The sequence below is a fragment of the Perna viridis genome, chromosome 11 (genome assembly GCF_037379345.1).
Source record: "Perna viridis isolate PV_CMFRI_1.1 ecotype Kerala chromosome 11, ASM3737934v1, whole genome shotgun sequence".
Lineage (NCBI taxonomy): Eukaryota > Metazoa > Mollusca > Bivalvia > Mytilida > Mytilidae > Perna > Perna viridis.
Genome location: NC_142455.1, coordinates 29418021 through 29444432, shown reverse-complemented (window position 1 = coordinate 29444432; position 26412 = coordinate 29418021). Strand labels below are relative to the sequence as shown.

Here is a 26412-nt window from a genome sequence, read left to right as displayed (position 1 = left end):
TCAAACCCACCCAAATCTTACAACATAAAATCAGAAACATGCATATCAAACCCACCCAAATCTTACAACATAAAATCAGAAACATGCATGTCAGACCCACCTAAATCTTATAACATAATGTCAGAAACATGCATGTCGGACCCACCCAAATCTTACAACTTAATGTCAGAAACATGCATGTCAAACCCACCCAAATCTTACAACATAATGTCAGAAACATGAATGTCATACCTACCCAAATCTTACAACATAAAATCAGAAAAATGCATGTCAAACCCACCCAAATTTTACAACATAAAATCAGAAACATGCATGTCAGACCCACCCAACATCTTACAACATAAAATCAGAAACATGCATGTCAGACCCACCGATCAGAAACATGCATGTCAGACCCACTGATCAGAAACATGCATGTCAAACTCACCCAAATCTTACAACATAAGATCAGAAACATGCATGGCAGACCCACCCAACATCTTACTACATAAGATCAGAAACATGCCTCGCAGACCCACCGAACATCTTACTACATAAAATCAGAAACATGCATGTCAGACCTACCGATCAGAAACATGCATGCATGTCAAACCCACCCAAATCTTACAATTTCACTCAAAGATGGACTTGTTAAATAAAATGACCACTACTTAACAGCATTTGTTCAGAAATTTGTCAATAGATTGTAAGAAAAATGAAGGTTTTGACAGTAACCTCCTTGATATGTGCATTTCAATGAAATCTTAACCCAATTTATCAAAATAATATGGACAATCTTGTCTTTCTCCCTTGATTCTGATGGTGCACATGGTTAAATTATACTTTCAATATGGTATGTTTTTTTTTCAAACCACGTTTCACCCACTGCCTGCTATTTACAGAGACTGACACTTCAGGAGCACTTAGAAATATATAAGGAATATTTGTGCAAAAATCATTAAGGATATATTGATGTAGAAAGTCCTTATGAAAAAGAACTGATATTGAATAAAAAGATAAAAACTTATTTCGTTATGTAATTATTTTTACCTATATTTGTTTTTTCTTGCTGTTCTTGACAACGCTTTTCTCATCTTGGTATTCAACGACCACAATATATTGATAAAAAAGAAAAAGTTTATCTGCAAAGACAAAAAACCTAAATAAACTAGATATTACGTTGAAATAAATGAACTCTCATGGATTAAAATATGAAAGATATAGAAATACAATATTCATGGCGAAAACGGTGTCGTCAGTGAGAACAAAATACATTTATTGTACGGCTTAAACGTCACGTAAAACACTTTAAACGACTTGCTTAATCATACGTTGTCACATAACTATGCTATATCTTTACCTGGCTTTAGACGTTTTAGCCGCGTAGTAAAATTTTACCATTGTTTGTAACAGTGTCTCCATAGGAAACCATTCATTTAACTTTATGATATAGTTTTACAGGTACATGTAGACATATCAATTAACAAGTATAGGTTACCGGCATGTTTTCCTCATTACTCAGTTCTATATTATTTCATTAGCGTAGATCATACATACTATTATTCATTTAATTAGATTTTTCAGATATGATGTATGATGAACATTTCAAAAACATTGGTCGCAGTATAATTCAGCTTGCATATATGTGTTTTTAAAAGATTTAAAGAGACTCTTTCTCATATCACGATTAACCTAAAAAATCATTATTAGAATTATTTAAAGAGTAATCAAGGGAACCAAAATTCCAGCGGAATTCAAAGAGTAATCAAGGGAACCTATTAAATGTAATCCAGGGAAAAAAACCGGACATGGATAACAGACAAACACAACAAAGAACATAAAGTAACTATAATAATACATACAAAGTAACAAAAGTAAATGAGCAACGCGGACTTGGACTCCACTAAAACTTAAGCGTCCTCTTCTTTCTAGAAACACCTGCCGAGTTGCTCATAAAAAAGGACAAGTCCGGGGTAGACGACAGAGGAAAAGAAAACTATGACACATTGAACAAATGTGTTTTCATGATGCAGGTGGGTAAACCGTAAAGATCCACTAGTTCATGATGACTACCATAAAACTTCTGTAGTGATGACTTCAATCTTGTAGCAACATAATCCTGTTCCAGAAGCTTATTGTAAGAAGTCTAGCGCGATACAAAAAGTCTGCGCAATTACGGCAAGCTCTGGCATAACGTATGAGTTGTGATATGAAAACTTCATACTCAGGTGCTGACGAGATGTTGCCAGAGATGAAAAGAAAGTTGAAAATTCTGAATGAAAAGTCATCACGTTTGTCGCAAAGTTTGGTCAATAGTTTTCCTTAACCATCTCTAAGTGAAGGTCAATATATGAGACTGATTTCGCAGTGTCTGTGGTATCCTTTATCTCAAGTTGCGATGTATAAACTCCTCGAAACTAGGATTTTTCAACGATAATACGTCATCTATATAGCGGAAACTGAGATTAAAGGATCTAGCTTAACGATGTTTTGGATCTGATTAGCCATACAAATGTGTACAAATGTTTCACATCTGCCTTTTATTGTTTGAAACATTGTGTGACGGAATCACTTTTATTATTTTACGAAAAAAAGTATTAAAAAATGAAAAAAATCCTATCATATTTCAATAGAATGCTTCCCCGTCACTTATCGCACCAAAAGGTAAATTTTGAAATAAATATTTGTAATTTTACCAAACTCATTTTTATTGTAAAAAAATATTGTCGAAAATGTTTAAATTTGAACATTGCTTGCTAATTGAAAATACATATATTTACATGGATATGCTACAGATTATTCTTGTAATATATACGATATATCTATACAAGGGAGGGGGAACATATCTCTACTAGTAACAAAAATCTGGAATCGCAATTATATATGTAAGAAAAAGTGTGATTGATCTTTTTTGTAGAGTGCATGTTAAGATCAATGAAAACAAAATAGTCAGTTCAGACAGTATTAATTTTATATAATGAACTGTTTAGTTGAAATAGTCAACATAGAGCACCAAACATGTTAAATCTAAACGTTAAGTTTAACGAAGTCATTTAATAATATTGGACGTCAGAATGACGTTGAATTAGAATTTTCACTATATTCCCAATACCCAGTAGTTATACCTACAATAGTACTCAGAACAATCGGTCCTTTGTAGATCCATTGATATCCGGCTGTGGGATTGGTATTCCAACATCTGTAAATGATTTGATATATAAACTTGATTGTATCGCGTGGCTGACTTACACTTTTGCAATATATATATATGATTGTTTTTTTTGTATTATAAACTGATCTGCAGAAAAAATATTTTATTCGATTTTATGAGTATAACTAACTAGCAAGATCATATTTGAATCATTGAATACATTGATATTGATATAAGTCGATATTCTAGGGGAGATAAACGATGTAAAAGAACAGTAAACGAAAAGAACACTTCAAAACTGAAGAAACATTCATTTGATAGAACGTTATGGACAATAATTAATTGTGGACTCTTCGTGTGTTTGTTATTGACCAGGTTCAACATTTTAGTAAACGAATTTTGCTTATGGAGATGTATTTAGTGAGCTTACTGAGTAAGGTTTTCTCTAGAGATGTTTTCTACTAAGTGTTATTTCAGAATTAGGAAGTCGCTTTTCTCTCCATTATACATTGAATGCTTAATTTTAATTAAGTTTGTTGATTGAAAAAGTCATTTAGGCCTGTTTTAGATCCAATATCACATTATACTGTCTGAAGGGATTATTGAAAATTTATTTACACTGAAGTATTTAAGAATAGGTTATTTTAATGAAACTATTTCCCCACACTTTTACAACACACAATTTTATCTAAAGTAATTTTCATATTTTGGCTTGGACCATTTTTACTGTCTTAGTGCCTCTACTCCTTTAATACTACTCACAATGTATTTTCATATTTTAATCTAACAGCAATCCATGGACCTATCGATAAGACTGGAAAACCTGTAATGTGTAAAAAGTTTATATTTATATAAAAGAAATAAAACTTTCTGGTACGTTATATACTTTTAGACTTGATTATTATCATCAGTCGTCAGGTCATTTATGGTTCAGTTTTCATAGTTATATACATTGGACTGATCAGATACGACCACGACCTTGTCGAAATAGGACTTGATGGATTTCAATGGATACATATTTAATGGCGTTATTTAATCTTTACCAACAGAGAATAAGAATTTATTACTGACAACCATAATAAACCAATGTGCCATTAAATGAAACTAACTCATATATATTTATGCACTCCTTACCCCATCCTAACAATATGTACCATTTCACACATTTCCGCTCAGAAAATACAGATATCATTATTAATATGTAGAGGTGCAATCCTTCAACAAATATCCACATGTAACTAGCAGACAGAATGTAATTAAAGACGGCGTATAATAACTTGCATTCCCAGTGCTGAAAAATAATAAAAATACACCTGCATTAAAAACTACTTGGTTCATTCACAAAAGCCAATCGCTCAATGTCTGTTAGAGAGATTGGGGGAGTATACTTTTATTCAAGAATATATATTTACTTGGTGAATGATAAGGGTTTTCTATCGGCAAGTACCTATTTGTTTAGATTTTAAAACATAGATACACATAGTACACAATAGCATATCATAAGCCAACAATATGTTTGATATCAAGGAAAAAATGCTTACTTTTTACACAAATTACTGCATGTACTTTTAATTGAGATTTTGAAATATAATGGTTAAATGCCATATTCTGTAATAGAGTCATCTATCATACGCTATAAACAAAAATATCGCATTATTTTCTATGCTTTCTATATTGATGTTATTTCTTTGAATCATCTACTCATCTTCTATTCTCAAAATGATGTCAATGTACGCATGTATACTTCATTCATCATAATGGTTACTACTTCTTTCTTTTGATTATTTAATTTTTTGAGGTTTTCTGTAACTTTAAATTCAGAAATCACAGCCTACATTTAATATTGCGATTTAAGCCTTGAACGCAATTTTACAACTCTAATCTCAGTATATGATACGAGTCATTTATAGCGAGCCAGACGCATTGTTGCTTTTATCAACCATTTTACTGGTTGAAGTTTTCTAACTAATGATAAAATCCCTATTACCTGTAATATTTAAGAGATGAAAATATTGTTTGTATGAAAGAATTATTCTTTCTGTTCGAGTAGGTATCTGGATATAAAATGATTCCTGCTCGCAAAGAAGAGCTACTTAATTAATGTCAATTAGGATTGTTTTTTATCAAATGAGAAATGTGAATTGTATCATATACATAACCGACATCAAAAGAAGCATACAGAGTCGGCGAAATAACAAGACACTTCCTTGTTGAGAATGAAATCCTTATAATAACTTGGCAGGTGGTGGTACATCGATATCCTTGTCTAAAATTCTTGAAATTACGCATAGTCAAAATTTTGTTCATTTTTTTTAAATAATTTTATGTAGTTTTTAAATATAAAGGAGGAGAAAATAAAAAAAAATATTTATTAAGAAATGTTAGATTTCTTGTCTAACTCAAGTAGCATAAAATATTATGGGATATAAAAATATAGAAAAAAGACAGACATATAAATTTGAAATACTTTCATGTAAGATTAAAGGAGGTAGACCTAGGGCAAGGGACACAACTCTTACAAATCATTGGAACGTTTGTATTCAGCATTTTACATCAATCTCATGTAAGCATCAAAGTAAATTGAACTGATTTCATTCTATTGCAAAGGAAAGCTTGATAGCCTTTGGTGAATTTGAATATGATACAAACATATCACTGACTTCATAAGTTATGTCCCTTACCCTAGGTCTACCTCCTTAAACGTCCAGTAAATTATGCATAACACATGAAAAACGCATATGCCAATTTTCAAAGACGGTAGATTGTATTATATTTTAAGGTGTTATGCCACCTTCATCGGAACCTTTTTTATATACCAGTATGTTAGTTCTGCATATATGTAATGTCAATCATGATGAGATTTGATAAGTCGTTTCCTCTTGATTAATTAACAAAAATCTTTTATCTGTCGCATGTGATAAATGAAGCAAGTATTGAAATATAACTGATAATATACGCTTTCCAAACAAGAGCGGAAATGTTTTTTAATGTTACATTGCATTTTTAAACAATATTATTATCATGTGGAGAAAATTACGGAAATATCAATTCTTAGGGATTGTGGTAGAAAAGGCCTTTTTTCAAATTTAAATCACATATATCAATTGGAAACCTTTAGTAGTATGTAGTTTGAATAGCAATTTGTGCAAGTGGTGAGTTAAATGTCATTCATCATGAAAATTGAATTTCTCATGGGAGTATGTAATGATCCAGTGACATCGTTCATGTCATGTGTAATATAATTCATTGTCCGCTAACTTTTTAAATTAACCTGATACATTGTCAGTGTTGTGTTATATATGATTAAAATTACAAACTTTATTTGTAACACCAATGTCATTATATTCGACTTTGATTCTTGTTGCTTTTGCCGTTAATTCGACCGAAATTAACAGGCAGTGCAGAAAGTAACAAAAGAACTGAAACAGTCCTTAGTTTTGTTTATCTGACTGTGACGGTTGTTCCACCATAAACGTTAAAACATTGGGTCAAAGTTACAATTGAATAAAAACAGGTACAGGGAATTGAAAATTAAGTTTCAAAGTATCAAATAATATATAACCCGATGTATCTACCTCTGCTGGCTTCAGGTGCAGGGGCCTTTTTTCTTATTTGAGTAGAAAATAATTCATATAAAAAAGATGTGGTATGGTTGCCAACGAGACATTTATCCACTAAAAGCTAAGCAGCGAACAATTAAAGTTCTACAGGTCACCACACGGTCTTCTATGATGGGCAACACCCATACTATAAAACAAGCTGTAAAAGGCCCCAACAATAAATGAAGTGAAATTATTCAAACAAGACGAAAATCGACCTAATCTATTGAAGAAACGTAAAACGAATAACACTGAGCATAAACAAGAGACCCTCTACGAGCCAGAATCGATAACCTAGTAAACTGTGCCCTATTTACTAAGTAGGTAAAGGTATCATGCTTTGTTAAATTTGCTGAAAGAGAGCATCTGTAATTGATAAATGCTGTAACTTAATCTGAGTACCTAAGGCACTTTAGATGTTGAAAGATGTTTTTAGAAAGAGCAATCAAGGGAACCAGAATTCTTGCAGAAACCAGAAGTATGCAAACAAGGGACAAAGACCAGAAATGGAAAACAGAAACGAACAACAAAGAACATAAACCAACCAAAACAACACACACTAAGCAACAAAAGCAAATGAGCAACTCGGACTATACTAATAACCGGGAGCATGGACCAAGAGCACCGGTATGATAAGCGTCTTGCCTCTGAAAAAAAAAACAGCTTTCCAATTCCCCCCGCCAAAAATTCATTGATTCCAAGGGCCGTACCTTCTGTAAAAATCTTGATCTGTAACTTATCTTAGTAAGACTGCATACAAAACAAAAAATCAACTGGTAAAAGCATTACAAAAAAGTGGGGAAAACTTTAAATTCACTGAAATTTTTTAAGTCCAAGGGCCGTAATTTCCGTAAAAAAACATTCATCCGTAACCAAAGTCGAACTTAAACTGAAACTCTTCATAATAAGGCTATATACCAAAAACAAACTTATTTGGTAAAAGCATTACAAAAAAGTGCGAGAACGCGGACGCACGGACACCCGGTATTTCCATGTCTCCTCGCGGGGGACAATTACTGGGAAAATAGAAGCCATTTGAAAATGGCCACCAGAACAAACGTTCGTTATCAACCAATCAACTTGGAAAATCATGTTTCCTAGTGGAGCCAAAACTAATTAAAATCCAAGCAACTGGTGAAAATGATCACAAAATGGCTATATAGAAAAAAATCAATACTGCCAGTCAACTCAAAATTTCACATCTAACTTATGATTATAACTTATAATCTCATTTATTATTCTATGGTTGAGGAAAAATAGCAACAAAATTTTTTGACATCTATGTCTCTTTTCAGTAACGACCACCACGTTTTCAGACCTATGAAAATTTAAAACGACCAGTTTGTGCAGGAAACCTTTACAAAATATATGTCAACTTTCATTAAGTTTTAACGCATAGTTTCGTGGAAGAAGAAGTTGTACACCAGAATAAAAAAACGACAAAAAAGTCTTAATTCACGAGTATTTGAGTTAATATTTGCAACAACTGTAGTTTGACCCTATGTTTTATTTTTAGTAACAGCAGTCACGTGTTTGTTGTTTCAAACATTTTAAACAATTCGTTTGTGCAGAATACAATAAGAAATAACCTTGGTAAGTTTTACTTGATTTTGAATAGTAATTTCAGAGGAGACGTTTAAAATAATAACATCACAAATAGCGAAAAATGTAAACGAAGGACAATAAAACCAACATGGGTCAACATATTTTCACCACAATTTTACCACATGTAGAATTCATTATTCTGAACACTTTTACCAATGTCAAAATTTAACTTTTTTGGACGTATATTCGAAAAACGTTTGTCTGACTCCTATGATTATTTTAGACACGGCGGCCATGTTATTTGACTGATCAAAAACCTATCATAAACATAGTGCAAAATACCCTATGGCACAATCATCCAAATCAATTCAGTAGTTTCTTCAGAGAAGATGTTTGAAAAATTGTTAACGAAGACGACGGCAGACGCCAAGTGATAGCAATAACTAGCTCACATGGACAGGAGAGCTAAAAATAAAATAAAATAAAAACAACAATTACTAGACTACAGGTTCCTGTTTTGACAGGCACATAGAGTAACATTTTCATCCCGCAAGTTCTGGGACTTCTGTCTTTTGATTGTTGCACGCTTATTACGTCATTTTATTTGATATTATATTCAAAGTTTATTAATAAATTTTTTTTTTCAAATTACTTATATTATCTTTCGATCCCAAGTACAATAGTTAGTCTTATTCGTATTTTTTTCAACTTTTTTCTTTTATCTCATTTCATAAACACCAAACCACTCCTATATCGGTGACCAGCATCTATATTTTCAGAGATACTATGGTAGCTTATAATATTGACCAAGAACCCAGATTACATCAGGTGTACAAAAAGTTATAACATCCCATTAAATAAAATTAAAACTGATGTAAGTATAGACCAGAATCGTTAGCGGCTCTAAAAAATCCGAATGTGACACTCCTGCTTAATCCAATAATTAATTTGATCATATCATATCAAAAAGGTATCTGTAATATATATAGATTTTGACAACCACAACAAATATTTATGTAGAATCTATTCAACCACGAGAGAGGTGAGCGATATAACCATATCATTTAATATAATTTACGTACTGTGCCGTCGGCTATAAATATTACAGTGTCATAAGGAGTCTGTTCAACATCCCCTGGCAATCCAAGACCCTGTACCATCACATTGTCTCTAATGATTGTCACCAGTGAACGTAATATAAATGATACGAACAAATTGACGTGGACTGTATTACGTGGACAATGAAGACGTCTACAATTTATATATCACTGTCATTATGCTTTATTAGTTAAACACCGATGATTGAGTAGCCGCGAGTTAGTTGCGGAAGAAATGCTGCCAATAATTACAAAGATTTCGGCATCATATATGTTCTTTTCTTTTAAAGAATTTTTTTCCGTGAATTAAGAAGTAACAACTGCACATTGAAAAACCCGCGTTTACAAATATTATAGAAAATATGATTTTTTATTTGAACTAGATAATAACGAAAAAATAATTAAAATTCTTTGATTGCATCACTGCTTAATAGTAAATTGATGTCTATGAGACGATATATACAAATGTTGTCTTCCATCAGAGCGAACTTTGCCTCTCACATTAAAAAATATCTGATCATACTCAAGGGCACAATCGTCAGTTGTTGTAGAAAAATTAAGATTCATAATGGCAAGTTCTGTTGCATTGTATTAACGTTAAATTTTGTAATGGACGTACTGAATAACTTGTGAATGAAGACAGTATAATAGTCATGTACTAATAATAAACAATGATAACAAACACATATTATTGTTTATTACCATTTGTATATCATTATAAATATATAATTATAATATCTATATATATCAATCTATATTTTATATATCTATTTCAATCTAGGATATATAAATAGTAATCTGCTTTTTGTTTGAATAAATAGGAAACACAAGAATCCACCTTGGGAGCTTTATAACATTTTACGGCATTTTACGTAGCTTTGATACGTGCTTAAAATGACGCTTATAGTTACCTTTTTACGTTAAACAAAGTTAAAAAGAAAAAGATTCGATGATATTTAGAATCTTCCAGTGCATTCGATGAGAATTTTGTAACCATCGTAAATAAAGAAGTCAAATGAATTTGAATTGACATTCATTTGTGACATACTATATCCGCAACAATTGTAGAAGAAACACGATAATCAGTAGCCCCTTTTAATTTATATCTTTAAATGGATTGCCATTTCTTATTGTCGACAAGATGTCACCAATTGTGATGTCGATTTCATTGTATGAGAGTATCCAAGATAAAAAAAAATATTGTTTGTATTGGATCTTATCTATGTGTCAAATAGCAACAACCTCTCACAAATTGAGGTAAACGTTCTTTTAGTATTTTTTGTGGATAAATGGTCCTATTTTTCATTTTGGTAAATTCTAGAAGACAATGCTTAATCCTATGATGCACCAATATGTACCATATATGTTTAATAGAGCATCTACATTGATACTTACTTGAAATACACCATGACAAATACGGCTAATGTTAAGGATATCAAGGAAACGCTGTATCCAACATTGAACATGACTCTTATCTTTTCAACATGTTGCTGGAAAATGTCAGAAAAATGTAATGAATTTTAGAAACAGGCAATAGCAGGGATCACTGTTTATACATACAGAATTTAAATTTGCAGCCCACACAAAAATATTGAAAATTGGAAAAAGATTTTCATTTAAATAAAGGTGGTTATGAATTAATGACACATAAACCCAGACCATTTTAAAAGTCCCGGAATACAATTAAAAATAATTTTAGAAACTGATGTATCTGGATAATATGTTTTCAAATAAGTTATTAAAGGAATTTTATATAGGAAAAATCCTGTTTTGTCATATGAATAATGTCACCATGGTAATTAAAGTTATGTCACTTTTATACGTTAAAAACTGAATACTTAAAAATTAAATTTAGGGACAAGCAAATGCATTGTATTTAAACCAGATATTCAGGTGTTATTTTAAAGAAAACAGTTTTTAGCTTTGTTGACGAGGAATCATATGCTCTACGGAAATACACAAATGAAGTGTTTTGGCGACCATGATCAATGTGTGACTATGAATAAAGTGCTTTGATAATCTTTTTTTATTTTCTCTCTCTGATCAAATGTCATATGTTGCTACCATACTTTGTGTATTTACGAAAATGAACGTCAATATCAAGTATGTTTTGACTGACAGCACATGCCAAAAGCATTGTACGATATTAAACGAAAAGATGTTTTACGAATTGTCCATTGCAAAAGTAATATTAAATCGACAATGAATCATACAAACAATAAAAAATCGTGAATATAAGTGAATTTTGCTTCAAGTCTACCGAAAACCACCATTTAATAGAGTGCAATTCGGTATTTACCTGAACAAGTGTGGGTATTGTTACTTGCTTCATATGGTTAAAACATGAAGTGTAATTCGTCCAAGAAGTGTTTAGCTCGCTATGAATATACCATCGTCCGTCCGCCATACAGTGCTTTGAAGCATTACCTGAAATGATATATAACACATATAAAAGTGTTTTGAAGGTTTTTTACATTGAAATGCTGATGAAAATGTAATCTTTAAATTAATTACTGGCTAAAAAATACTTCATTCAATTCGAAATAGAACTTTGTATTAAAAACATATGCTTAAAATAGAAGCCAATGAAAGATATAATGGTTTTCATATATACATATATAAAAATATTCTTAGCTGCTTTTTGATTCAGAGGAGATCTTTTTAAAACCTCACACTTTATTTAATTTTCATTTCTTTTAATATATGTTCTACATGTTGGAACACAAAATGTCCACACTTTGCAATATATTCAGTCTTAAAAAAGTATTGGATATGTTGAATCTGAAATAACTAAAGTAAAAAAAAAACCTTACTGTCATGTTCATGTGGTGGTGGTTTTTGATTTCCACACCAAAGCTAAAACTTTGGTTTATTTGTGATACAAGGATGACATAAAAGGGTGAGAATATTCTGGCAATTAGGCATACTGCTATATCAGATAGTGTTCAAAACTTTGTTCTTCCAAATTCTCTCTATTTGCCATCTCTTTCAAATGTCAATTATTACAGTGAAAAAAAAAAGAAAAATTCCGCAAAATAAAACTGTCTTATCTACGCAGTCATATGTGCTACGGTTAAATGTAAGTTCTAAACTCAAACACTCAAAGAGGAGAACATTTGTCCCGTATATGTCTGAATGAATGTTAGAACATCCAAACAAATAATAGAGTAATACATTGTCTTTGTAACATTGCCCCTATAACCAGCCCTAGGAACGAGATCTATCTAGGGTTGATAACAAGGGAAATATTAAAAAAAAAAACATGCATTAATCTGCTTTCACTAATTTTTAATCTCAGTTTCCGTCATATATATATGACGTATTATCGTTAAACAATCTCAGTTTCGGGATGTTGATAAGCCGTATCTACCCTAAAGAAATAATCTTGACCTTCACTTAAAAATCGATGGTAAAGGAAAACTATTGACAAAACTGCACGAAAAACGCGGTGACTTTTCATTTCGTATTGTCAACATCCCTTCAGCATCTGTATGTTGAGTTTTCATATCACAACATTATGCCAGAGCTTTCCGTAACTACGCAGGCTTTTTGTGCTAGACCTCTTACAATAAGGTTTTTGGAACAGGGTTATGTTGCTACAAGATTGAAGTCATCACTACAGAAGTCTTATGATCGACATCATGAACTAGTGGATCATTAAGGGTGTATCCACCTGCACCATGAAAACTGATTTGTTCAACGTGTCATAGATTTCCCTTCCTATCTTGTCTACCCCGGACTTGACTTTTTATGAGCATCCGGGCGAGTGTTTCTAAAAAACAGAGGACGTTTACACTACCGGTACACCCGGTCCATGGTTCCATTGTTTAGTGGAGCCCAAGCTGCTCATTTACTTTTGTTACTTTGTATGTATTATTTTGTTATTTTATATTTATGGTTGTGTATGTCTGTTTTCTATGTTTGGTCCTTGTCCCTGGGTAACATTCTTTTGATTTCCGCTGTAATCTTGGTTCCCTTGATTACTCTTTTATACCAGTAGTGGATTATTTACAGATTGTTATTTAAAGTTGGAAAAGTGATAGAAGTTGAGCAGATAAAGTTTGATTCTTTTTCAATCAACCTCTGTGTTCTCATTGCATTTGACTTAATTTTATCGGTGCTAAAACAAAACCACTCTGCATTATGACAGGAGATGATATATGTTTTTCCATTGTTCTTTGTTTCATTGTTATACGCATGCTATTAAAAACACACTGCCTGCTATTTTCAATCCCATACGCATGCTATTAAAAAAAAATACACAATTCACAATTTCAAATGACAACTTATTTAAAGTGCATTTTTTTGCGTTTCACCATATCCGTTTTCCCTATTTCTACGTCACAGTGGCCAATAAACATAATACGTTATCAACAGTTTTACGGAAGTGACAGCAGGGAAGCTCACGAAAGATATAAATCACATGTTATTGGCCCTCCTAAAATGTTAGTGCCCCGGGGCAGATAACATAAATTGAATCATAAATGTAGTACATATGACAAATCGATGTTATTTCTATAGAATACATAACAAATTACAGAATACACAGGGAAACGTTTTTAAATATCATCCCTTTTAATCTCTTTGATTTTTGCTCATATCAAATTCAATGAGCAGAAAAACCTCGACAACAACAGCATGATTATAATCATGTCTTCAAAGAAACTATTTTTTTTCGACGGTTACGTAAAACAAATTTAAAAAAATCTATCAGAGTTCTAGGACTGATCCTTACAGACAGGAAAGGCTTTGACTACTACCAATTATAACAGCTGCATTGTTATAGGATTTGTAAAATAGATAATTATTTTAACAAATAATAAAAACCCCCGACTATTTCTGAGAAGGGCACATAATTCATACAACAGGAAAAGGATTGAGGTGTGTTTTATAACCTGAAATTATTTTGTATGATCTTGTATACAACAGTTAATGCATGTGAAATGATCACGTATAATCTGACATGCGCAAAACTTAAATCAAAACAGTTTTAATTCAAAACTAAAGAATAATGAATTATGCAAACTTACTGTTAAAGAAGAAATTGTGTATATAATCTGGACATGGCAGAATTGCATCTTCACCCGCTTTAGTCTCAGGCCAACAGAGAATTCCGTCCCATGTTTTGTTACAATACGAATCTGCAGGAATAAAAAAGTTGTAATACAGTCAAAGGTAATAATAGTTACAAGTGTGTTTAGCGGGCGAAATCTTTGAATATGTTCGGAGATTCCGAAATAATAAATTGTCACTTTTCTTTTATACAATTGAAGCAGTATAAGCTATCAAAAATGATATAATTTTGATACTGTATTTATTACAATATCATTTACATTGTTACATTTAATTTTATATGTAACTTAAACGAAGCCAACAATTTGCAGTACAAGAAAAACTATTTGACTTTGATCTTTTTTTCAAAATCTTTTAATCAGCACATAACAACATCGACGGAAGTAATAACAACTCCTCCGCACATGATCTGAAATCTTGATAACAAATACAATATAATATTGAAGTAAGAATATACATTTTCAAATGCATTAAAATACGAGCCATAATGAATAATATTGCTTTGAATTAAATATTTTGACTTAATATCCCAAGACGTTATTGTTAATCTTTTGATGCCATTTCAAATCGCAAAAAAGTAAAATAAAAATAACGATAAAAGTACTCCAAATTATAAATGCTATTTCCGCAATATCCATGAGTTGTGATAGGGTTTACAGGATCACATATGGAAACAAATGTGTTTCATGCAAAAAATAACTGATTCTGATTTGATATCAGTCATTTCATGCTATTTACTGGATACCAGACAACTTCGAGCGTTGAACCTGTAAAAATCATATTATGAAAATATTTACACCTTTAGACAGTAACTGTAAATAGTGAATGTTAATAATACAAGCCATAGCAGCTAGCAGTATTTAAAGGTAAATGAACAAAGTGTATTATTAGTTGTTCAGCTACAGAAAAGTGTATATCGTGAATTTTTCGAGGCAGTTTTCTTTTTGCTATTTTTCGCAGTAAGAGCTGTAGCATGAAAATACAACTTTCGCGAATGTTTTTTCGAAGAGCATTCAATTGCTATTCGGGGAAAGATCGCACATTTAAAAATACACGAAAGTAAATTGATCACAGATATCGCGAAAAAAAAAATCTCGAGAAAATGCCCCAGTTTACCGTATTTTCGTTATCTCAATAATAACGAAATTCTTATTTTCATTTTGTTTGGTAAGTTCTCGTTCGAAAACCTAAACATCTGTTGTGTTATTTCATCAACCAAAGTATATCATGCATAACAAACAACCACCCCCTCCCAGAAAAAAAAAGCCAAACAATATCTAAACAAAATACAACAAACAGAATACACAATAATCACCCGATATTTGGTCTTCAACTGAAAGGCGAGATTTTAGGGAATTTATATTGAATTTAACAAGTGAAAAATGTACTATAACGACGAATTGTAGTGTAGCCTCATCCATAGGAAATTATTTTATTCATGAAAGGATGATAACAATAATTGTTATTTGCAAGCTGGTGAAAACAAGGTTCAGCCTAACTACTCAGACAAGCAATGATTGAATTTTCAGCACATGAACACATAATTAGAATTAGACAAATCTGGACCTCCCGAAAAACTGAACGACTATGATTAAGCTTACCATTATTGGAATGTGGCCTGTGTGATGGATTTGATAAGCAATCTATATGAGCCCTCAATATAGCCTTTTCCTGGTCATTTTCGCTGATAACAACTTTGCCCTAAAATACGAAAACATTTTATTCCAGTTACCATATATAGTTGTTTAGTTAATTGTTGTTGTTTGTATTTAATCTACTAATTCAAATCATTTTTCACCACACTCTAATATTTTTTAAGTAAATATTTTTAATGGTCCCCTGTTTCTTACTACATGAGATAATAAATGAACAGGTTGTACCAGTTTTATTCCAGTGTAGAACGATAATTACATTTACATATAAGTACTACAAAGTACACATCAAGTATATTATGGATTATTTTTCATTTGTATAGGTGCGCGCCATGGTACCATTTAAGATAGCATAAACCATTTATCAAATAGATTAAAAACTACTAATTTTACTACTTTTGGCATCCATGCCAGATATATTTTCTAGACTACACCTTTCATATTTGAATTGCAATACACCGGTAATAACCAACCGATATGAAAGTGGTAGGTTGAGCGTGTTATTAGACCAGGTTTAATAAGACATTATCGGTCAGGTTCATTGCGGTAATTTTTTTTTCGGGTTTAGGCTTGATATTTCCATTTATTATATGGACAATCCTTCTTCGAACTATTCGTTTTGACTTTTGCCTGATGTTTTTGCCAATAATTTCGGTAGTTTTGTTTTTATCCTTTATTAACTTAAACCAAAAGACGACCATTTATGAATTTATTCAGCACACATTCCTAATAAACATACGCGTTTAACAGACTTGACGTGCAGCATTTGCCACCGGAGGTAAGGGATTTACAAATAGTAGAACATCCCATGTGTTCCCAAAAACAAACGGTAAACAAAAACTACTTAAAAGTCATTGTTAAGATAAAACTCAAAAACGAAGGACGATGAATGCAGTTACAAAGAAGGCGTTCTTTTCTGATAGAAGCAGTTTTGACTTTTGAAAATGTTTGAGTGCCTATTTTCACAGCTCAGTGTAGACTAAGCAATACTTTTGCTTAAGACCATTGCCGTACGGTCCAGATGCTCATTGGTTAAAATGTAACATTCAGTCTTAATCAGACCGATATCAGATGAAATATTCAAATCACAGACACATTTAAGAATTAATGATGACAATGATTCTTATCGCGTCTTTTACAATCAACACGAATGTCACATTATTTAAGAATAACCTTTAAACATTTCATGCTTTCAAGCACAGTTGATTATGAAACAAGAGAGGACATCTGTTTATTATGGATGTTTATATAATGTATACGTTTTATATTCATAAGATTATACGATACATAGTAAATAATCTTCTATACATTCGATTAATAGAATGAGTAATCAAGGGAACCAAGGTTATAGCGGTAATCAAAAGAATGTAATACAGGGACAAAGACCAGACATGGGAAACAGACACACAGCAAAGAATATAAAGTTACTAAAATCATACATACAAAGTAACAAAAGCAAATGAGCAACTCGGACTCCACTAAAAACTGGGAATTGTCATTTGTTATATGGACTTTCCCTCTTTGTTCATTCTTTTTGACTATTGCCTTTAGTTTTTCAGTTCGATAAATTTGTAAGTGCACTTTATTTATGCAATTAATGATTCTTAACTATTTAAGTGAATCATAAGAATTACAAAAAAATAATACATGTATTCGCAATTTGACCAAAAAAAAGTACTAAGTAAATTCATACGAAAGAATCCACAAAACCAAACACCTTTGGACCGTACACACAAATCTGTAGTTCTTGATAGAGATTCCTCATATTTTGTAAAAAAAATTAATTCTTAATTGTCTTCCAAAAATATCGAGGAAGACGTTTTCAAAATGCAGGATTTTTTTTATTTATATTTATCCACTGTGGTGGACGCGTTTTACAAGAAACAGGCGATTCAAGCATTCCAATGGAATCAAAATGTGTTCCTCTATTTGCTGACCTATTTCTTTTCTCTTATGAAATTGATTTTATAGCTGATCTGATCAGAAAGAAAGAACATCATTTAGCTAGATCCTTTAATCTCAGTTTCCGCTTTATAGATGACGTATTATCGTTTAACAATCCTAGTAACATGGATTTGATACATCGCATCTACCCCCAAAGGACTTGAGATAAAGAATACTACAGACACTGTGAAGACAGCCTAATATTTTGACCTTCACTTAGAGATCAATTGTGAAGGAAAACTATTGACCAAACTATAGACAAACTTTGCTTTAATCTGTGGCAACATCTCTTCATCACCTTCGTATGGAGTTTTCAAAATCATAACTCATATGTTATGCCAGAGTTTGGCTAAACACTTTAAATAAAAAGAAAAACGAAATCAAACTCGGGATAGTTGAAAGAATCAATACCCGCGTTATTTGTATATAAGTCAAATTATAATATGAAAGTATTGTCCAGTGTAAAAGCCGAAACACTCACACAATGAAATATGTTCTCGCGGAAACAAAGGCAGTCTGGAATATAAGCTTGATGCAATTGTTTCTAAAATAGTCACGATAAATAAAAGTGTATTTAGTATTTTGTTCAACGTGTCAAAGTGTATTTAGTATTCTGTTCAACGTGTCAAAGTTTTCCTTTCCTCTCTTGTCTACCACGGAATTAACTTTTTATGACCAATGCGGCGGATGTCTTTAAACGCTTAGTCTATCTGCGCACCTGATCCATACTCCCAGTTTTTAGTGGAGCCCGAGTTGCTCATTTACTTTTGTTTCTTTGTATGTATTATTTTAGTTATGTTATATGGAAAATGGTAAATTGTGTTTGTAAATGTTCAATATTTTTACACGAATTGATATTAGCTGAAAAGAAGGTTAGTACGTCATTAAGCGCCATAAATGTAGTGTGAATTCAAACCAATAGGGGTTTAAAATTAAGGTAATTATGTCATTAAACGATATATGATAATAATCGTTTTACTGTTTTTATAATCAATTCACATACTTATCATCTTGATTTATATTGATGAGATGATCTTTACTATTATATCATTTCTCATCATGGGACCATTAAATGTCAATTTCAACTTCAATGAAACTTCATAGCATTTCTTCTAAGAAACAATTTATGTAAGGAAGAAAAAAACCCGCATTTGAACATTTGCCATGATTAAACTATTAACTTACATGTTTCAATGATATCGATGCTTGTAAAAACTACACTGTGAAAAAACTTTAATTGGTGGGTACCAATTGTCATTTTGTGAGAAAAAATATAAATTTATAGAATCGAAAAATCTATCATTCAAATGAATGGAAGTTACGCTTTCGTTGGGGATTAAATTACGTGATTAGACAAACGTACGAAAACCACGAAAATTGTTTACCAACGATCAATGACACTTACACAGAATATTGCAACGTAAACAAAATACACAATGAATCAGACAAATGAAGAAATATCTTGTACATAGTTGCATTATTCTAAGACTCAAGGTCTAATTTCTGTATTTTTACATTTATGAGACATTTCATCAGGCAGGCTTCCTTAATGATTTTTTTTCAGGGTATCGTCCTCAAGAAGTGTTAGTGTACTGTAATGCAGGTTACAGGTTTATTTTTCTTGTTGTCTGTATTCTTCACTAACTCAATTTTATATGTACTGAGTAGGCTCGATCATTTTGTTTTTTGTTCATTTTACCGATGCTGAACGCAGTCAATTAGACAACAGAGAACATATCTTCTTTATTGTCAGAGTTGCATGATTTTCAAGAAAGAAAATATTCTATTGATAATACATTTAAGCAGACTTCATTAATGAATTACGTTTTATGTCAGAGTATCGTCGACGTGAAGAGGTGTTAGTCTATTGTAATAATGCAAGTTACAGTTTTATTCTCTCGATATTTACATTATTCACTACAGTCCTTGAACCGATCCGCGCAACAATTAGACGGATCGATGACCGTTGACTGATTGATCGCTGACGGTTCGATGACCGATGACCGGTGACCGATCTGATCGCAGTTTTGTTATGTAAAATGACGTAAGAGATCTGTTTGAAATAAAAGAAATGTTAGATAAAAGCATAAATTGATTTTTAAATCTATTACATTATGTAAATATGTGTAAAATTGACAAAGAAAATAACAAAAACCGTAAAATACATTGACCGCTCGGCTCGAGTACTGTAACACTTTTTAATATGAATTGATTAGGCACGATCGATATTTCTTTATCATATTTACGAATTGCAAGCTGTGTAAGCATGTTTGTCAAGTAACGTTCCTACAAACAAACTATGACTAGGTAAAACAGTCAATATTCCATTGGAAACTTAAACTATTTCACCTCGGTAAGTAACAAAATGGTTTGAAATAAATTATATCACAGTATTCAAGTAATTACGAAGCTGCAACAATTCGTATATTGTAATAAACTACTGTTCATTGTTCCAGTGGGACAGTTAACCAGTCTGTCACGCTGGAAAGTAACTGCCCTTGGCTAAACACTTTAAATAAAAAGAAAAACGAAATCGAAATCGGGATAGTTGCTCATTTACTTTTGTTTCTTTGTATGTATTATTTTAGTTATGTTATATGGAAAATGGTAAATTGTGTTTGTAAATGTTCAATATTTTCACACGAATTGATATTAGCTGAAAAGAAGGTTAGTATGTTATAAAGCGCCATAAATGTAGTGTGAATTCAAACCAATAGGGGTTTAAAATTAAGGTAATTATGTCATTAAACGATATATGATAATAATCGTTTTATTGTTTTTTATAATCAATTCACTCTTTGTCAGTACATTGTGCTTATTTTAATAATAATCCAATGTAAGTGAAACTGCATTAATTGGTTCAAATGATAAGTCTTTTGTTAAAAGGCTGACCATGTAAAAAAAGGCTGGTACCATGATTTGGTTGACACAGGATAATTTTTTCTCCACTGAATGTTTTTGCCGTAATGTTATGCCTATATCATATGAATGTTTAAAAGGGAAAAAACTAAAGCAAAAATGGATTGCTCGGAAAAACGATTGAGTTAAAAGCTCCCTTACGAAACCACCAATCCCACCCAAAAAAGACATTTATCTCCCTTTATCAATGAATTTCAATGGTTTTATTGTACTTGTTCTCCCTTTTACAATTGCAGTTAATCAAAAACCAACACTTAACCTGAAGAAGGGATGCATTCGTGATATGAAATGGATGAACTTCTGAAAATTTGAAAACAAAACTTGTCATATGCAACCGACTGCTTGGATTTTGCATGGACAACCTCTTAACATATTTGTATAACAAATACTTTTGATGATGCACAGTAATCAAGGAAACCAATATTCTAGAGGAAACCAAAAGAATGTAATCCATTTTTTAATCAGGAAGAAATCAGGATTGAAATAAATAGAAAATTAGTAGTCTTCGGAACACCCTCATAAATACATATATACTAATAAGAAACAATGGTATTTAAGGATAAGTCAGATAAAGAAAACAAAGTTTTATGTAAACTTTAATAAACACTCCATATACAGTCGAGCCTCGATGTGTCGAACTCGGAAGAGTCGTAATCTCGGATGACTCGAAATCTCGGATAACTCAAGGTTTTCAACCAGTCCTCTTGATAAAGACTTCGAGGGTAATTAACGCTGATGTCTCGAAGTCAACTAATTAGTCAGGAAACTGATTGTTTTAATACAAACCATAATTGAAGTTTGTTTTTTACAACGACTAGCGTGGCTTTTGACATTATTTGTTGACGCTTTTTATGGCATGATTTGTGTAATTAATTAATCCAAAATAACGCATATAGTGAAATAATCTAATTTCAGTAATCACATGCCGGAACGCATACAAACAGTGATATCGGAAATTTTGATTAAAATAAAAAAAAAAAAATACAGATTAATTGTAATGGTATCATTTAACATTTAACTGAACACCAACAGACAAAAGTAAGTGTATTTCAACGACTACGTTCGTTTTCCTAGTGAATCTGCAATTTTATCGTATTTATGTGAAGGACATGGTTTGACGATACTCCTGATTTTGAGTAATACATAGCAGCAACTTATGAACTAACGACGCTTTCGATGTTGAAAAAAAAAATAAAAAAGGAAATTTCTCTAAAAAAAAAAAAAACAAAAACAAAAAAAAAAAACCAACCACCAACCCCTTCCCCAAAACACGCTACTAATCAATTTGCTTCATAAAACAATCTTGTTTGTATTCAACACAGAAAATAAAACAAAAATAAATTTTATTTTATCGGAAAGCAAGAAATAAAAACAGATCATACTTGTCAACCAGATTTTACAAAGGAAGTATATATTTTGGAATGACGCAACGGGAATGTGGAACGAGAACGTAAAGAATAAGGCGTTAAGGAGTTAGACGGTGCATAATAGGAAATGGGGAATGAGATAGTTGAGAATAAAACAACGGGAAATGAGACAGTGAGAAAAGGTCAAGAGAAATGCGACAGTGGATAATAGGAGGAGAAAATTACGACAGTCGAGAAAAGGACAGTGGGAAAGGAGACAGTGTAAAATAGAACCGTGGGGAATGAGATAGTTGAGAACAGGAGAATGGGGAAGGCGACAATGAATAATTAGAAAGTGGGGAAAAGACACAGTGAAGAATATGATAGTAGGGAAGAAAATAGTGGGGAATAGGACTGCTTTGGGGAATGATACAATGAGGAATAGGAAATTGGAGAAAAAGAGAGTGAAGAAAGGGAAAGTTGGGAATGAGACAGTTGAGAATAGGACAGTAAAGAATAAGAGAATGGCGATGGAGATTGTGATGAATAGGACAGTGGGGAATAAGAAAGTGAATAATAGGGAGTGGAGAATGAGACATCCGCGAAAAAAGTGCGTCGAAGGAGACACTGAAGAATAGGACAATGAGAAAATGAGACATGGAAGAATAGAAGATGGGGAGCGTCAACATTGAGAATAGGACAGTTGGGAAGGAGTGAGTGTATAATATGAAAGTTGGGGAGGAGACAGTAGAGAAAAGGTCAGAAGAGAATGAAACTGTGGAGAAAAGACAGTGGGAAATAGAACAGTGAAGAATAGGAGTGCGGGTATGTAGACAGTGAAGAATAGGACAGTGGGGAATGGGTGAGTGGAGAATACGACAGCTGGGAATGAAACAGTGAAAGTAAGAGTGTTGGTATGGAGACATTGAAGAACAAGACAGTGGGGAAAGAGACAGTGAAGAATAGGACAGTGGGGAATGGGTGAGTGGAGAATACGACAGCTGGGAATGAAACAGTGAAAGTAAGAGTGTTGGTATGGAGACATTGAAGAACAAGACAGTGGGGAAAGAGACAGTGAAGAATAGGACAGTGGGAATACGACAATGAATTAATATCACAGAGAGGATTGAGACACTCAAGAATAGGACAGTGGGGAAGGTGACAGTTGGGAATAAGACAGAAGCGAATGAGAAAACAAAGAATAGGGAAAATAGGAAGAGACAGTGCAGAATAAGACATAATAGGAAAAATGGAGGAAAGTTATGAACGAGAACAAAAAACTGTAGAAATTTGCAACTTAGGAATTAACAAGTGAAAATTTCGTCAGCGAAAGAAGAGTCAGTAAAGATAGGAAATGAAGCAGTTGAAAATGAAACATTAGGGAACTGGAAAGTGGGAAGGATAAAATTAATGTGAAAAGTGAAAAAAAAGTTTGCACCAAAGTAGAGATCTTAATCACTTTTATCATGTGGAATTAGATATTTGTCATTTTATTGGACTTTTTACACGAAAATATGTTTTACTTTTATGTACTGAACCCCATGCTACGAAAATGACAAACTTCTATGCATTTGAATGATAAACTAGGACTCATTATCGTGAAAACAACAAGTAACATGACGACACTTACAAACCCTATACAAATTATGTATTGGTGTTGTAATCACTTTGTCTTTCTCAGATACACGTTTTTGAATAAATGTTATTTTTTTCATATGGTGTCGATGTATTTTACTATAAATGTGTAATATGTTTTCGTTTTTCCTTTTCTTTTGTGAGCGTGTTAAGAAAAAGCGTGACATAGAAAACTTTGCATTGTAATACAGCGTTTCGAGATCCTGGAAGTAGACAATAAAATGCAGACTGGTTTTTGGATTTCAATACGTTTTACATAAAAAATTCCGATAAGGAAAATAAAACTAGAACGAGACTTTCATACCCTTTTAGTGATACTCAACCTTATTTGAAGACGATTCGAACTGAAACGTGTATTTTAAAATACGTTTTGTATAGTAAAAATATATTTCATTTTCTTTCAAAATGGTTCAATCCCGATGATTTTAAAACTGTTCTTTTCTCTTTATGTTCGTTTTTAAAGTTAGCTTAAAATCGGTTTTATGAGAAAATGTTCTAGTTTACTCTTCAAATGCAAATGGACATTTTACATTAAGAGAAAAAGTGTATCTGAGAAAGACAAAGTTGTCTATTTGAGTTACGTATTACAGGCAAAACATCTCTTTGTGTACAAATACATAAAAATGACAAAATATATTTTTCCATGATAAAAGTGTTAAAAACCATAAAACAAGATTTTGTATTGTAATACAGCGTTTCGAGATCCTGGAAATGACAAAAAAAATGTTCATCGGTCTTCAGTTTTCAATACGTTCTACATCGGAAATTCCGGAAAGGAAAATGAAACTAGAACGAGACTTACATAGCCTTTAAGCGATAATTATTAGTCTCTTGATTGTTTTTGTAGTAAATGTCAAGTCAATGTTTGAATAACGCAAAAATACTTTAAATCGGAGGGGTGCCAATATCTGATCAATATTTTCACAAAAAGGGTAATTGATCTTTCGAAGTCATTATGGTTGGTCAATAAATTTTTGCACCCTTTACCAGGCCCCGGTGTCATGAATATTGACAAACTATTGTAAATTTCGATATCCTGTACACGTGTTGCAAGGAGTAACCTCTCATCAGCAGCATTAAAATTAAATATGTAGGAAGATCATAATCAAAATATTAGTTGTATACAAGAAGTACTCATAACCAAATCTATCGAAAGAGGAAGCCAAATCCATCACAGAGAGGTTCTGCCATATGCAATGCAAGGAATGCAGCCTCGGTGTTTTACGTATTTTTAAATTAGGAATACTGCAAGATTTCATAAATAGGGTAGATAAAATGTGATAATTCGGGGTCAGCAAAGCCGGACTACTGGGTTGGTGAATACCCTCGGGGACCTCAGATCCACCAGCAGTGGTATCGACCCATTGGATCTTAAATACAAAAAATACCAGTCTTATATATTGTAAATTTCGATATGCTGTACACGCGTTTCAAGGAGTAATCTCTCATTAGCAGCATTAAAATCGAATATGTAGGAAGATCATAATCAAAATATTAGTTGTTTACAAGAAGTAACTTAGGTTCCACCTCAAAAACTGGAAGCGTGAAATAGATGCACAGGCAGGGTAAGTGTCCTCGGCTTTTTCAGAAACACCTGCCAAGTTGCTTATGAAATGTCAAGTCCAGGGTAGACGAAAAAGGAACGGAAAACTATGACACGTTGAACAAATCGGTTCTCACGATGCAGATGAATACACCATAACGACTCACGAATTCGTGATGCAACCATAAAACTTCAGTGGTGATGACTTTACTATTGTGGCAATATAATCCTATTCCAGAAGCAAAATTATAAGAAGTCGAGAGCGGCCGGTACAAAAAAATCGGCGTAGTTTCGGCAAGCCCTTGCATAACTTATAATCAACTCCCCCACGGTTGATCCTCTACCTGATTCTCTAAAAGACATTTACATAATAATCATAACATCATATGCGGATTAAAGTACCATTAACTGGCTTGAATAAAATCCAAAATCCGTTTTGTCGATTTCCTTTCAGAAAAAATAATCTGATTTGGATGCCTATTTCTAGGTTAGTTGGTTTAATTACTTCAAATCCTCTTTCCATATTTTATTCACACACGAAATGCCTTTCAGGCATTTCATCATTAAGCCTTCAATAATGACATTATGTATTTGCTTCTAACACAGACGTGACGGTGTTGCCTTACATACTGTATGCGTATTGTATAGTGTATACCGCTGTATGTACGTCGGTCTACACGCCCTAATAATCTATACCATTGTCTGTTCACACATACTGTAAACGTATTATTAGAGGATTCAGTTAAACGGACATTTTCATGTGCATATATATACATTTGCGGTTTCAAAAAATAATAACATTATATCTATAAAAAATAACTTTTGCGGGTATTATTTTTCGAGTTTTTTTGTCAACCGTGAAAATTACAAAAAAAATAGTACGCCGCGAAAATTGGTACATTTACAATATTATCATAAACCGCTGTCTT

General features: G+C 32.4%; 1 protein-coding gene across 2 annotated transcripts in view; it reads right to left on the bottom strand.

The window, feature by feature from the left end:
• Positions 1–26412, bottom strand: part of LOC148603644 (secretin receptor-like) — an 81772-nt gene that overhangs the window by 11819 nt on the left and 43541 nt on the right. For both annotated transcript variants that reach the window (XM_088553449.1, XM_088553450.1), the window contains exons 2-10: positions 16046–16145; positions 14402–14512; positions 11671–11798; positions 10767–10861; positions 9357–9525; positions 4265–4421; positions 3893–3953; positions 3109–3178; positions 1030–1121 (exon numbers count right to left, since the gene is read on the bottom strand). In XM_088553449.1, coding sequence (XP_088409575.1) covers positions 1030–1121; positions 3109–3178; positions 3893–3953; positions 4265–4421; positions 9357–9525; positions 10767–10861; positions 11671–11798; positions 14402–14512; positions 16046–16145 — 983 coding nt within the window. The remainder of the gene's footprint in view (positions 1–1029; positions 1122–3108; positions 3179–3892; positions 3954–4264; positions 4422–9356; positions 9526–10766; positions 10862–11670; positions 11799–14401; positions 14513–16045; positions 16146–26412) is intronic.